Raw genomic sequence first — 16,252 nt, 5'->3', positions numbered from 1 at the left:
GCGTCTCCACCCACTCCACTTATAATAGGACCTCATGAGGCACGGTCAGAAGACTCTTTAATAAGAAGATTAGATTCACACAATTTGTTGTTGTCTATCACAGAACAAAAAGTAAGAAGTACAAACAAACCACGTTCATTCCCAGCATCAAAACTCTACAGTGTCTGTTGTGGGAATGGTGAAAAATTCACCTTTAAAATTTTATTCACTTTGGGGAGACTTCCCAAAACCTGTGCAGGGAAAATTTGCCCAGTTGCCCATACCAACCAATTAATAATAGACCTTTTATTATTTTTAAAGAAACCTCTGAAAAATGAAAGAAGCGATCTGATTGGTTGCTATGGGCAACTGGGCAATTTTTCCTCTTAACAGTTTTTGCTAAGTCTCCCCCTATGTCTATTGTGTAGCTCTAAAGCACCAAAATCTGCACATAACATATGCTGGCATCAATGAGGATTTTTAAAGGGTATCTGTCAGATCCCACAAAAAATGTTATACACTCAGTAACTAATCCTAACAATGTACATTAATTTTTATGCCTTTATTCTCTATATCTATCTATATAAAACTCAGAGAGAGTGAGTGTGTATGTGTGTGTGTGTGTGTGTGTGTATGTATGTATGTGTGTGTATGTATGTATGTATGTGTGTGTGTGTTCCAGCATCACGTCCAAACGCAGAAGATATTAACATGAAACTTGGCACACATGTTACTTATATGTCAACAACAAACATAGCATAGGTCATTTAACCCTTACTCACCCCCATTTGCCATGGTCAGGTGTTTTTGTTTAAAGTCCCATACAAGTCTATGGGAAATACAGGATGGGCAATTTATATGGATACACTTTTTAAGATGGGTGGTGACCATGGCGGCCATTTTGAAGTTGGCCATTTTGAATCCAACTTTTGTTTTTTCAATAGGAAGAGGGTCACGTGACACATCAAACTTATTGGGAATTTCACAAGAAAAACAATGATGTGCTTGGTTTTAATGTAACTTTATTCTTTCATGAGTTATTTACAAGTTTCTGACCACTTATAAAGTGTGTTCAATGGGCTGCCCATTGTGTTGGATTGTCAATGCAAACCTCTTCTCCCACTCTTCATACACTGATAGCAACACCACAGGAGAAATTATAGCACAGGCTTCCAGTATCCGTAGTTTCAGGTGCTGCACATCTCGTATCTTCACAGCATAGACAATTGCCTTCAGATGACCCTAAAGATAAAAGTCTAAGGGGGTCAGATTGGGAGACCTTGGGGGCCATTCAACTGGCCCACGATGACCAATCCACTTTCCAGGAAACTGTTCATCTAGGAATGCTCGTACCTGACTCCCATAATGTGGTGGTCACCATCTTGCTGGAAAAACTCAGGGAACGTGCCAGCTTCAGTGCATAAAGAGGGAAACACATCATCATGTAGCAATTTCACATATCCAGTGGCCTTGAGGTTTCCATTGATGAAGAATGGCCCCACTATCTCTGTACCACATATACCACACCATACCATCAATTTTTGTGTTCCAACAGTCTTGGAGGGATCTATCCAATGTGGGTTAGTGTCAGACCAATAGCTGTGGTTTTGTTTGTTAACTTCACCATTCTCATAAAAGTTTGCCTCATCACTGAACAAAATCTTCAGCATAAACTGAGGGTCCTGTTCCAATTTTAGTTTTGCCCATTCTGCAGCACCTGAAACTACGGATACTGGAAGCCTGTGCTAGCATTTCTCCTGCGGTGTTGCTATCAGTGTGTGAAGAGTGGGAGAAGAGGGTTGCATTGACAATCCAACACAATGGGCAGCACATTGAACACATTTTATAAGTGGTCAGAAACTTGTAAATATCTTATGAAAGAATAAAGTTACATTAAAATCGAGCACATCATTGTTTTTCTTGTGAAATTCCCAATAAAGTTTAATGTGTCACATGACCCTCCAAACAAAAGTTGGATTCAAAATGGCCACCATGGTCACCACCCATCCCCTCTCACATATACTAATGTAACACAAACAGGAAGTTAATATCACCAACCATTCCTATTTTATTAAGGTGTATCCATATAAACGGCCAACCCTGTATATGTTACTGCATAACTACCAAATGGCGGGAAATATTTTGAGAACATTCAGTCACGTTACTTCTATGTCCACTTAAAATATGGGTTTTTGTTTAAAGGGTAGCTCCCACCATCTTTTTTTTTTCTGTCCCTGCCTATTGCCCATCTATCCCTAACCCCCTCCCTGATTCTAATATATATTTTTTTACTATATAAAAAATGCCTTTTTGTCTGTCTGGAAGTGTGCTCACTACCAGGCAGACTTCCCCAGCAGGCACCACGTCACCTACACAGGGTGCCTCCAGCTGTTTCACCACTACAAATCCCAGCTTGCCATGACATCTATTGGCTGTCAGGGCATGCTGGGAGTTGTAGTGGTGAAACAGCTGGAGGCACCCTGCGAAGCACATGGGGTTTTGTTTCAAGTCACATGCAAGTATATGGGACTTCCAGTACCTTACTCAACAAGCTCTGCTCTGCATCTCCCGGTGAATGTGACAATCCGGCTTACAAGCCACACCCCATCTCACAAAGACATGCCCATTGTTTAAGCCCCACCCCTTTTAGTGCATCGGTCACGCATGCAAATCACTCCCAGTCCCACAAAGCCACGTCCCCTTCTATTTTCAGCTTACAATATCTTCATCACAAATCAGTCCCACCTGAGGACGGGATACAGGGACGGGATACGGGCACGGGATATGGCAACAATATATGAGGATGGGATAAGAAGTCAAAAGCTTCCTCCTTTGTTAATTTTCCTCTCAAACAAGGATTAGGAAGGAAAAAACGTGTACTCCGCTAGTTTATTATAAAAATACCTCTTCATTAGCTCAGTGTTAGAAATCTTCTCAGGGGAAGGGAGCGTGGGAGGCAATTGGTGTGTCTGTTCATGCAGCCTTATCCATCAGTCATCTCTTGTCCATTACTCATGGACAAGCCTGATGCTGCTGAAGGACTGGCTAGTGTCTCAGTAGGTTTGTGGCCCTCTAGTGGTGGGATTTTCAGGAGCTGGTTTCTTTATTAAATATTAAAAAAAAATATTTATACAACCATATTACAAAAGATCTTTAATTCTCATTAGTAACTACATATAAATAGTCTTTGGATCTGACAGTGCCAATTTAACCCCTTAACGACATAGGATGTAAATGTAAGTCCTCGTGCCCTGGTACTTAATGCACCAGGGCTTACAATTACGTCCTAGACTTGAGTGTGAAAAATCCCCTCCCCCACTAAAAATGTAAATGGTCCGTTTTTCCCATTCTCCCCCCCCCCCCCCCCCCCCCGAAAGTGTTGGGGGAAAAAAAAAATTTGGTATCGCCGCCTGCTTAAAAGTCTGAATTTTCAAAATATAATGTTATTGATCCCGTACTGTGAATGACGTAAACTTGTTCGTATTAATCCACAGAAAAAAAACGTGTAATTTTTACCATATATTGTACAGCGTAAAAACAAAACCTTCAAAAATTAGCAAAATTGTGGTTTTCTTTCATTTACCCACACAAATACTGGTAGTATTTTTATTTTGCCATACATTTTATGGTAAAGCGAGTGATGTAATTTAAAGGAGGACTGGTCGTGCAAAAAAAAAAAAAAAAAAATAAGCCCTCATTAGTCTGTGGATGAAAATATTAAAGAGTTATCATTTTTAGGAGGAGGAGGAACCCCCATGTCGGCGATTGTAGAAAACCACTTGTCAATTCAGACATGCGATTTTCTGCTATTCCGGGAAAATAGGGATGATCAGAGCTGTCAGTGACAGCCCCGATCATCCTGAGGGATAGGAGCGAGGTCGCAGTGCTGCGATCTCCTCCTATCCCCTGCCATTGGTCAGAACTGAATTCTGACCAATGGCAGCGCAGGACAGTGGGTTGCCATGGTAACCCCCCGTTCTGCCCACCCCTGGATGTCTGAGAAAGGAAGGGGGCAGTAAGCGATATTTACTGCTGCCCTTCCTAGTGGGTGCCAAACTGCGACTCCCAGCATGCCCAGACAGCCAAAGGCTGTCTGGAAATGCTGGGAGTTGTAGTTTTGCACAGTCACAGTTTGGAGACCACTGTTACAGTCGTGCCCAAACGGTAGACCTCTGGATGTTGCCAAACTACAACTCTCAGCATGCCTAGACTGCCCAGGCATGCTGGGAGTTGTAGTTCTGTAACATCTGTCCTTTCAGATTTTGCAATTTTCATGAAATTTTTGAAAATTGCTGCTCTACTTTGAAGCCCTCAAATTTTTTCAAAAAGTAAAAATATGTCCATTTTATGATGCCAACATAAAGTGGATATATTGTATTCGTGAATAAAAATTAAATTTGGAATATCCATTTTCCTTACAAGCAGAAAGCTAGAAAAATGCTAAATTTTCATGAAATTTGGGGATTTTTCACCAAGAAAGGATGCGAGTAACGACGAAAATTTACCACCAACATAAAGTAGAATGTCACGAAGAAAAAAAAAACAATCTCAGAATCAGAATAATCAGTCAAAGCATCTTAGAGTTATTAATGCATAAAGTGACAGTGGTCAGAATTGCGAAAAAGGGCTGCGGCCTTAAGGTGAAAATGAGCTGCGTCCTTAAGGGGTTAAGAAACGCATATCACATATAAAAAATAGGTTTGCTTTGTTTCATTCTTTATTGCTTCTATTCTTGTAAAAAAAAAAAAAAAAACGTATTTATGGATAGTTTTACACGATCTGTCATGGAAACATGAAATCAGAAAAGAAATGGCCATCTGATCAAGCTGTCCACACTTTACATCATTGTTACTGTATTCAAGCGCCAACCGTGCATTTTAAGTGGTTTGGAGGAGAAAATCTCCCTGGGATCTTCCATTTCTTGCCAGGAGTAAACCCAAGCAGATAACAAGTAGGTGCAAAGCCAAAAGCAAATCTCAGCAGGCGAGCATAAGATGCACAGCACACAAGGAAGCATGGACGCAGAAAATACTTCACAAGCTGTCATCCAGACACCCTGCTGTCAAACCCGACTCCTCCACCCTCAGCCTTCAATCCTCCCGCCAGACAGTGCAGTGAATAGCAGAAGCCGCACCTCGCTTCTAAGCTTGTACATATAACAGATACGGATACCTCCTGTGGATAGATCCCCCTTGCTCCCTGCCAGCTCTATGAGACCACAAAAACGGGGGGAGCGGCAGAAAGAAAAAAAAATGTCCTTGAAATAACATGAAAGGAACAGTCATCTGAGAGAGCCGAAACTTCACGCCTGAGGAAAATGAAAATCCTTATGTGCAAATCCTAAAGGATCTGGAACCTAATCCATTTAGCTTTATGCTAGCTGCTCCCCTTTTTCTTATTTCTCAATTCTATACACTTTTAGTATTTTTTTTTTTTTGTGTATTTGTCCTTTTAGGTCACCCAATGTGGCTGCAGCTTTCCTTTGAATAAGGTATACAGTGGTCCCTCAAGTTACAATATTAATTGGTTCCGGGACGACCATTGTATGTTGAGACCAGAACTCTATGGAAACCTGGTAATTGGTCCTAAAGGCACCAAAATGTCATCCAAAAATAGGAAAAAAGTGAGAATTAAAGAAAAATAAGTAGATAACTAATATAGATAAAGCAAGACCTTACATATAAAAGTAAGATAGATCTGCTGGGAGCTGTAAATCACTGTCTATGTCAGTGTTTTCCAAGCAGGGAGCCTCCAGCTTTTGCAAAACTACTAGTTTTGCAACAGCTGGGGGCTACCTGCTTGGGACACACTGGTCTATGCAGCGGACAGGAGCTTATTCCGGGTCCTGTACAGTACACGCAATGTCCTAAAAAGTAACATGGAGTCGCCCCCACCTGCTGTCCAAAGGAGCGGCTAACCCTGGTACAGGTAAAGTGTACAGAACATGTTGTACCTCCCTGTACTGTAGGGGGCACTACCAGACACCAGTCAGTGCATACGCTTCAGTAATACAGGGGTTTTACCAGTAAATTGCCCATTCTGATTGGTCAGTTCTTCCGGCCATTTGCACATTTAAAAGATTTGGACGGTCCATAACATTGTATGTTGAGTCTGGTTTCAACTTACAATGGTCCAGAAAAGACCATTGTATGCTGAAACTATTGTATGTTGAGGGATCACTGTACAGTATATCTACAATTATCATCAGCTTTGTCATTTTTCACTAGATTCTGAATGCCACAAAAGTAGAACAAGCACAAAGAAAACCAATGTGTTCTAACTGAGAACCATGGTGCCTAAGACTTGACTCCATTCCAAAACCAATATTGAGAAAGTTCCACAATGTAACCCTGGACTGGACAATGACCAACAGCCAGGGAGGCCGAGATGTGCAAAGTGTGTCATAGCCAGCACACTGTATTGAACACACATATACCAGCATGTCACAGATGTTACAAATAACTACACATTTAAAAACACAAGGAAAACTAACATTTTAGGGGGGGGGGGGGGGGGAATAGAATACATAGATAAAACCAGCCATCTTTCACAAAACAGCAACAGAAGTGTCACCGGAGAGAATTGTGCAGACAAAGCCCCCAGACTCATAGGAAGGGTGCGTCACTGGAAGCCACAGGAGGAGATCTATTTGCTGGTAGGAATCTCTAATTGCCTGATATTAAAAGGTTGCAGCTAAGTGTTCAATGCCAAAAAATGTCCCCCATATCTCATTCTAAAATACCCACTTTAATGTTCAATTTCCCTATAAACCTCCCATTCGCGCCAGAATTCTTGATTTAAAATTATCTTACACTGGAGGATTCTAAAAGATGCAGATAGTGCTGTTTTATGACCAAATTTAACGTTCAGCTGTTCTACAGATCATCTACCATTTTCATTTTCCAGACATGGAAAAGAAAGGCCTCTTAATGCAAATTAGCTCCTCTAAAAAGGGGTCTCTAGTGCTACTCATTGGTAGCTACATTGTAAGCCAATGTGTAACCCATAAAAGCCTTTAAAGAAGACTAAAGGATAAGGATATACAGGGTAGCTACCTATAGATGGCACTGCAAAGAAAAGCTTAATACATTTTTCCCATGGAGCATTGCCTGTAAGACTTTATACACAGATAGATCTCCTTAAAGTGTAGCTCCCACCATCCATTTTTTCTTTCTTTCTGTCCCTGCCTATTGCCCATCTCTCCCTAACCCCCTCCCTCCCTTTACATTTTTTTTTTACTATATTAAAAACCCTTTTTGTCTGCCTGGTAGTGTGCTCACTACCAGGCAGACTTCCCCAGCAGGCACCACGTCACTGATGCCTGCTGGAGCCGGCACTTCCGCCCTTAGCTCACTATACAGGGTGCCTCCAGCTGTTTCACCACTACAACTCCCAGCTTGCCCTAACATCTACTGGCTGTCAGGGCATTCTGGGAGTTGTAGTGGTGAAAAAGCTGGAGGCACCCTGTGGTGAAAACAATAACTTTATTAGCGCAGCAGTGCTACTTCGGGAGCAGCAGCGGCGGCGCTCTCCCGAACCCCGCTCCCCACCCCCATACCTCTAGTGCTGAGCGGCGGCACTCCCCCGAACCCCGCTTCCCCCACCCCATTCCTCCAGTGAGGAAGACTTACCATAGGATCAATGAGCTGCCTCCGGACAGGGTAACTGCCTCCGGACAGGGTAAGGGGCGGGGGGGGGGGGCGGGGCCGTGCGCTAGGCCAGTGGAGCTGGCCAATGCGCGCAGCCCCAGCTATCAGCGTGCTCGCTCTCGCCTGTCTGATTGACAGGCGCGAGCGAGCACCGCAGTGACTGGATTTCGACTCATTTGCCAGGCTGAAATGAGTCGAAATCCAGTAGTGACGTCACTGCAGAATGCATTCGGCCACTAGGAGGGCGACCCCTAGTGGCCGAATTTAAAAGTGATTTTAAACTTGTTTAAAATCACTTTTTTTAATTAAAGTATATTAGAGATATGTTGTAGTACTTAAGTACTACAACATATCAATTTTTAGATTTCATGATAGTGCCCATTTAAGGAAAGCCAATCTCCTTAGAGGGTTTTACATGAGGCACAAACAAACCAACCTCTTAGAAAAGATAAGTCAGCAACTTCTAGTACTTGGAACAAGAAATCACATCAAAATAAGGCTCTGTGTCAATAACGTATGCACAGCAGTGCGTAAGAAGTGTTGGCGCCAGGGCACTGACAGCCCTGCAGTTCCTGACACAAACATTGTTGGCAGCACTAGGGCTGGGCAGTATACCGGTTCATACAGAATACCGAAATTAGGCTGCACGATATGAATTTTTCCCATAGCGCAATACCGGTTGGGCCCCTCCCCCTTGGGAATGAATTATCAGCCCAGCGCTGTCCCCACATCACTGTTCTGCTTCCCCCCCCTTCAAATCATGTTACCCGCCAGCGCTGTTCTGCTCCCCCACAATTAATTATCAGCCCAGCGGGGTACTACTCACATGTCACCCGCAAGCACTGCCCTCTCCTCTTTGTTGCGGTCCGACACCGGCGCTGGAAGTTAGAGAAAATAAACTTAACTTACCTACATCGGCCTTACGCTGGGGACGGGAACGTCTGAGAGCCGTCAGCCTATCACCGGCCGGCGCGATGTCCCGCCCCGGCAGGCGATAGGCTGAGCCCACTGTCATGTAAGAAGCCGACCAGAGCTTCTTACATGACAGTGGGCTCAGCCTATCACTGGCAAGGGCGGGACATCGCTCCGGCCGGTGATAGGCTGACGGCTTTCAGACGTTTCCGTCCCCAGCGTAAGGCCGATGTAGGTAAGTTAAAGTTTATTTTCTTTATCATTGCAGCGTGGCCATAGGGATACAGCGTACAGCAGTGGTCTCAAACCTGCGGAGCTCCAGCTGTTGCAAAACTACAACTCCCAGCATGCTGGGAGTTGTAGTTTTGCAACATCTGGAGGTCTGCAGGTTGGAGACCACTGGCGTACAGTATAGAGTTCCAGCACCGGTGTCGGCCTGCAACAAAGAGGAGTGGGAGGGGGGGGGGGGGTTGGGCTAACAGAACAGCGCTGGAGGCTAACAGGATTTTGGGGGGGGGGGGGAGCAGGACAGCGCTCGTGGGTCACATGATTTGGGGGGGTGAAAGAAATACAGTTATATACCGTGGAACCGCCATAAGTTACAAAAATACCGTGATACACATTTTTGGTCATACCGCCCAGCTCTAGGCAGCACAGAGCCCCATGTTAGCTTTCACTGCTGCCGCTCAACATAATAATTTTTTTTTTTAAATACATAAAATTTTATTTAATAAAAAAAATTATTTAAAATATAATATATATACACACACACATACATACAGCTAAAAATAAATAAAAATAAAGGGACCACTTAAACACCACAATGTAACTCTAAGTCAATCACACTTCTGTGAAATCACACTGTCCACTCAGGAAGCAACACTGATTGACAATTTCACATGCTGTAGTGCAAATGGAACAGACAACAAGTGAAAATTATAGGCAATTAGCAAGACACCGCCCAAATAAAGGAGTTGTTCTGCAGGTGGTGACCACAGAAGACTTCTCAGTTCCTATGCTTCCTGGCTGATGTTTTGCTCACTTTTGAATGCTGGCGGTGCTTTCCCTCTAGGGATAGCATGAGGCGGAGTCTACAACCCACACAAGTGGCTCAGGTAGTGCAGCTCATCCAGGATGGCACATCAATGCGAGCTGTGGCAAGAAGGTTTGGTGTGTCTGTCAGCGTAGTGTCCAGAGCATGGAGGCGCTACAAGGAGACAGGCCAGTACATCAGGAGACGTGGAGGAGGCCGTAGGAGGGCAACAACCCAGCAGCAGGACTGCTGCCTCCGCCTTTGTGCAAGGAGGAGCAAGAGGAGCACTGCCAGAGCCCTGCAAAATGACCTCCAGTAGGCCACAAATGTGCATGTGTCCACTCAAATGGTCAGAAACAGACTATGAGGGTAGTATGAGGGACAGACATCCACAGTTGGGGGTTGTGCTTACAGCCCAACACTGTGCAGGACGTTTGGCATTTGCCAGAGAAAACGAAGCAGGAGGAGCCCTGCCAGAGCCCTGCAAAACACATCTGGGACATCATGTCTCGCTCATTCACCAATGCCACATTGCACCACAGACTGTCCAGGAGTTGGCGGATGTTTTAGTCCAGGTCTGGGAGGATATCCCTCAGGAGACCATCCGCCACCTCATCAGGAGCATACCCAGACATTGTAAGGAGGACATATTGACACGTGGAGGCCACACACACTACTGAGCCTCATTTTGACTTGTTTTATGGACATTACATCAAAGTAGGATCAGCCTGTAGTGTGGTTTTCCACTTTGATGTTGTGTGACTCCATATCCAGACCTCAATGGGTTGATACATTTGATTTCCATTGATAATTTTTGTGTGATTTTGTTGTCAGAAGATTCATCTATGTAAAGACAGTATTTCATAAGATTAGGATGTGTTATCTTAGTGTTCCCTTTATTTTTTTGAGCAGTGTATACATCACATTTCTAGAGAATACTCATTTAAACAAAAGTTTCCTTGCAGTGATTTACTATAAGGCGCATTTCAGTGGTAATCTCCAAACACTGAAATTAAAAGTACTGTAGTAGCAACAAATATGTATTAAGGAACAAATATTTCAGATGTCTCAGCCTTTCCAAACCTTGGTTACAGAACATCATGGTGTAGTAGCCCTGGTTTAATAAGAGGACAATACTTTCCAAGCTGAGCAAAACAATGCATTACACAGTTTTACTTTTAGGTCTCATACATCTGCTATATTATTGTTCCCAACAAACTCCAAATTGTAGAGGTCCGCATGCCGATGGCCATAGCCTTTGATGGGATTGAGTACAAATCTGTGCGGGGAGGGGGGGGGGGGGGGGGGGGGGGCTGTGCCATATTTTACCAGGTGGCATATTACAGGGCTATACTCCAACGGAACAACCTCCAAACTACATAGATATATTGAGCGCCATACACCAGAACACAGTGTGCCTGTGGCTTACCAGTATGAAGCCCCTGGGACACTATGTACAGCACTCTGCTTAAACTATAGCATTAACATTAAAGATATTTATTCTGTTAAATGTCATTTACCGTATATTCTATATATAGTATCGGAAATTTAATGGTAACTAAGGAAAGCCAGCTCAGAATCCAATGCTTCTAATATACGCTGCTATCATTTTCATCACAGTTGGCTCATAATCTGTTATCTGAGCTCATTCTTCTGCCCCTGCTCTTGTGATATTCAAGATAACCGTGCGGCTCAAGTGCCAGGTTATCAGAATCTTATTACTAGCCAATCATCCAGTGATGCCAAGGCTTTATTTTGAGACTATTACTAGTAGTAGGCAAAAATATAACATTTTATAATGGTTCATATTTATTCACCTCAAACTAAAGTCTAAAATGATCACAGGTTATTTCCCCCCCCCCCCCCCCCCTTTTGGAATAATGTTTAGAGCACTGCATACAAAACAGAACACCAATAAAACTCTAACAGGATAATGCCAAATAAAGAGATTATTATAATAGGATTGCAGTCACATGATTTGTTGGTTGTGGATGGGTCCCCTTCTGTGATAGGTGAGTAATTCGGATCTATACCCAGGAGATTAGCATTTAGCTGGACTGGTAGAATAACTTCTGTGTCTGCATGGCATGACCGCAGCGCTTAAGAGTTCAGATCACAAGAGAAAGCTTCAGCCCATACAAGGCATGAACATATAGACCAATACGTAAATAGCCAAGCAGAATCTCAGAATTATATTTGTATAATATAGGAGTGTTGGTGTGTGAGCAGGCAGAAACTTAGGACAATACTTAGACATAGTTATGGTTCCTTATAAAGTCAGAAAATCAATTACATAGACTTCAAAAGCTGCTTAAATGAACCAGATATTTTATCAAAGGAAGAATTCAGAAATGTTATTGAGCAACCAAAACATGAAATAGAACAGATATATATATTCTCCAATCTGTGGCTGTTGCTAAACTACAATAACCCTGGGAGATTTACTTCCGCAATCGCTTGAAAGCCACAGTTTAATGTTCACTGGTATTGGGCAACACATCCTATCCAATACTCAATGGCCCAGATTTACTACAGCAGCAGAATTATGGCACAATAGTAAAATGCATCCTGGTCCAAGTATTAGCGTTTTCTTACAGTAAAGTTGTGGGCCAAAATGTTGCCGCATTCTTGGTGCACAGTGGCAAACTTAAAACCATATCAGAAAGAGGAGTGGTTTAAAGTTTGCCACTGTGCACTAAGAATGCAGCAACATTTTGGCCCACAACTTTACTGTAATACCTGGTCTCAACATTGGGCCTTATTACACTATTAAATTGTTTAGTAGAACCAGAAATCCTCCGATGAATGGGCAAAGGCTCTTTCATTGGCTGATCGCTTATTTTTGATATCCCCATGTAATAGGGAATGGTAAAGGTAGCCCTGCCTGAACAATTGTCAGTGCTTGTAAAAGGCTCTGTAACTGAGTGCCAATCTATGGGCAATGTAATTGGGCCCATAAATTAGTCAGTCTAACGATGTGCCAGACTTATCAAAAAGCATGAGCCATTAATAAATCAGGTTCATTTGTAGACTGTTTAGTCTATGTTTACAATAAGAATTAAAAAGTTTTTCTAAATCTAGACCAAGGTTTCTCTTTTTTGTCAACAATTAATATTTGACCTTTAACAACTGAATTATATAAAAAGGATAAAATGAATTATTAAACAACTTACCTCAACATCTGACACTTTCATTCGGGTTCCTTCTTTGCCAACAAATATATCATCAATATCAACCAAGATGTATCGGTCTAGAGTTAAGCAGAGCCGCTTGCCAGTCAAGTAAGCGATAGCGTCAACAAAAATAAGTTTGTGCAGCCAAAAGTTTAGATTATTTCCAAACAGTACCCTCTGGATACCATCATGAAGACCCAGGTCCTGTACCACAGTGGCATGAAGTGCTTTGTGCGTGGCAAGATGGGGAATTGATTCGGCAGACTTGGTGCTAGCCAGAAGCACGGGTTCATAGGTGCTGTGGTTAGACTGAAATACTGTCCAGTCATCTCCTGGAAGAGGACCCTGCTCCACCTCATTTGCTCGGGTCACATAAAGAAGTGGAGCATTAGGATTTATATGGTAGTCCCTCAATCCCAGATTGGAATGTAGGAAGAGCGGGAATCCTTTCAGCTGTGCACTTAACAAGCTGTTTTCATTGGCTTTAAAGAAACCAATGATTCCCACCCCGTATTCCACGCAGTACTTGTCCAGCAGTTCCCTGTTCCAGGCATCTAGATTAACATATTTCAAGATATTTTCATAAATGATCAGAGCATATCGACCCCGGTCTTTGTCCGTCAGAGTTGGCATATCCCCCTTTCCGGGAGCTATTTGTGTCCTGTAACTAAATCTGCCAGATTCTAATATAGTCACAATCTCTTGTCCGAGTTGAGAGTATAAGCTCTCTACAAACACAAGCACCACTAGCTCAGTGCGGGAGGTATCCACAGATCTGGCTATCCGCCAGCTAGCTTGGGGTTGAACCACATTCCTCTGCTGACTGCTGCAGTCACCAAAGGGCAAAGGGGGCGGCTCCTTGATTTTGGGGCTATTGGTCACATAGTAAGCCAAGAAACACATTGAAGCTAAGCTGAAGGCAAGCAACAGTATGATCAGTCGATGGAGTTCCAGCTGTCTCATGTGCCGAACCAGTTTCCATAGATGAATCATGGTGAGGCCAACACCCCACCTGCCTGCAGTATTCACCTAAACTGCTTGATTACTGGCCTATGACTACACAATGGCAAAACACGATGTCCCTCAGGGGAGCAGCAGCAACAGCACAGTAGAAGGCAGTAAAAGTAGGATGCAAAGAGGTGAGATCGCCTCCAGCCTGCCATTTATGTCAGGTTACCATGGCCTCCAATTCCCATTGCTTCTCTGCACTCCGATACAGGCTGCTTAACAGATTGCCACCACAAGATTACATATCCCAATCGCTTCTCACATCTCTTCTTCCTCTTGTGCTGGCAAGGAGCTGCTTCTGAAGAAAGACTCCCTCCCAGAGTCTAATCCAGTCCTTTAATCTTTACCGTCAGGCTGTGTCCTGGAATTGGGCAAAAACAAAACAAAAAACATTGTCAAAAAGGTTGCTTTACCAGAAAAATAAAATGACTACTGACTGGCTAGCAGACTCACCTACCTGGGAATACTGTGCAATGAAAATTAGTTAAACCATTTATAAAGCAAAAAGTATAATACATACATGTAAGACAGTATGAAGTGGTTAAAGCTAGCATATCACACATTGCATAATCCTAATACAAGGCATTTTTTATATAAATAAAAAGTTACAGCATATTATTAAGAACTACTGGACCCCCTCAAAAACATTAAAAACAAAATGTTTATGTCCCCTTTATCTTTTCTGCAAGACAGCCCGCTGCATGTTAACAACCACCCAAAGCTTTTAGCAGACACAAAGAATGCAAGATAACTTTAAATTAGCCTAAAGAACTGTTAAGGTGCCCGTAAACTTTAGGGAAAAGTTGGCCCTACACTGGCCCTCAGTTACTAAGAGTGGAGTGTCGGTTTGTGTTTTTGCAAGTCCTTTACTCCTTTTTTTCTGATGCTATTTACCAATCTGTCGCCCAATTTCCCTTTCTTTCTGTCGCTGTTTTTTTTTTCTGTTGCACAAAATGTGTTCTGTGCGACAGAAAAAAAGTCTCTGCGAATTCTGACTACATTAGTGCTTGTACTACTACCCCCATCATGGAACAGGGTCTGTTCCATGTTGGGGGTAGTAGTAGAGGGGCTGAGGGATTGATCGCACCAGGTCTCACTTCTGAGACCCGATCCAATCAGATGTTATTAAGCAGGGGAGCGGGCTGTCAGTATGTATGTGTGTGTGTATATATATATATATATATATATATATATATATATATATACGCAGCGGGGGTCAGTATATGCGCAGCGGGGGTCAGTATACATATATAATAGTGCTGGGGGGGGTACATTTATTCAAGTGCAGCGGCCACTAAGTTTGATATAGCACAGCAGGGGGAAAGATATATAGAAACGCTGGAGGGGCCAGAATGATATATACCCCCCAGCGACTCTATACATCTTTGCCCACCACAGCGCTTCTATATTAAAATCCTGCCAGGAGCCCTAATTGGCTCCTCGGTGGGGAATTTAAAAATTAAAGTTTTCTGTACATTGCAGGGGATTGGAACATGCCGCCCGCTCCCCTGCCTAATAACATCTGATTGGATCGGGTCTCAGAAGTGAGACCTGGTGCGATCAATCCCTCAGCCCCTCTACTACTACCCCCAACATGGAACAGACCCTGTTCCATGCTGGGTGTAGCAGGATTCACTCCGTTTTGAGGAATTTACCTACAGCTCTGAGCTGTCGGTTTTCTGTGAAGCAACACTCACAGGTTTTCCTGTGAGTTTTCTTCACACTCGGAGTGTTTTTTCTCTTTTTGTCGGGAACACGGCCCTTTTGTTGATTTTCTTTTTCACTCCGTGATTTTGATTTTGTCGGGTTGTGCGCCAGATTCTGGCGCAAATTCTGGCGCAGACAATTCTGGCACAAAACCCGACAAAAAGTGTCAGGATCCTGTTCGTAAATGAGGGCCACTGTCTTGTTTTTCAGGCAGCCACCAGAGCCGTCTGTTAGTGACTTGTTGGTTCTCAAGCTCTTTCTATAGCTCACACAGACTTCAATGGCGAAAGCTGCTTGGACACCACATTCTTCCATTAGAAATGAAAAACAAAACAAAAAAACAGTAGAACCTGAACCATTGATGATTTACTGCCCGTCTATACTCTAAAGCAATGGTTTCCAAACTGTGGCCCTCCAGACGTTGCAAAACTACAAATCCCAGCATCCAGGAAGTTGTAGTTTTGCAACATCATCAGGAGTGCCACAGTTTGGACACCATTGCTCTAAAGCCTTCTGCCCTGCTGTCAATAGGTAAAAGGAGCCGGCATTATATTCCTGGTTATGTGCTACAATCAGAGGTAGTGACAGTACAATGCACCAACACCAATGTTAATACATTTCACTTAAGAAATTTGCAAGCCAGATAGCCTTTTAATTTATTTTTTGTTTGTTTTTTATGGGGGAAAAAAAAAAAAAAAGTGTAGCCAAAAAATTCTGCTAACCTAGCTGCCACACAGGTGCCCTACACCTCCTCCAACATAGCTCTCATATCTGGAGATCTACAACTTGGA

General features: G+C 43.1%; 1 protein-coding gene across 1 annotated transcript in view; it reads right to left on the bottom strand.

Moving 5' to 3' along the window:
- Positions 1-16,252, bottom strand: part of NDST2 (N-deacetylase and N-sulfotransferase 2) — a 173,109-nt gene that overhangs the window by 74,328 nt on the left and 82,529 nt on the right. The window contains exon 2 of the mRNA XM_056530639.1: positions 12,747-14,115. Within this exon, the coding sequence (XP_056386614.1) occupies positions 12,747-13,739 (993 nt within the window). The 5' untranslated portion in view covers positions 13,740-14,115. The remainder of the gene's footprint in view (positions 1-12,746; positions 14,116-16,252) is intronic.

The sequence above is a fragment of the Hyla sarda genome, chromosome 7 (assembly GCF_029499605.1).
Source record: "Hyla sarda isolate aHylSar1 chromosome 7, aHylSar1.hap1, whole genome shotgun sequence".
NCBI classification, from domain to species: domain Eukaryota; kingdom Metazoa; phylum Chordata; class Amphibia; order Anura; family Hylidae; genus Hyla; species Hyla sarda.
This window is presented reverse-complemented; position numbering and strand designations above follow the sequence as displayed.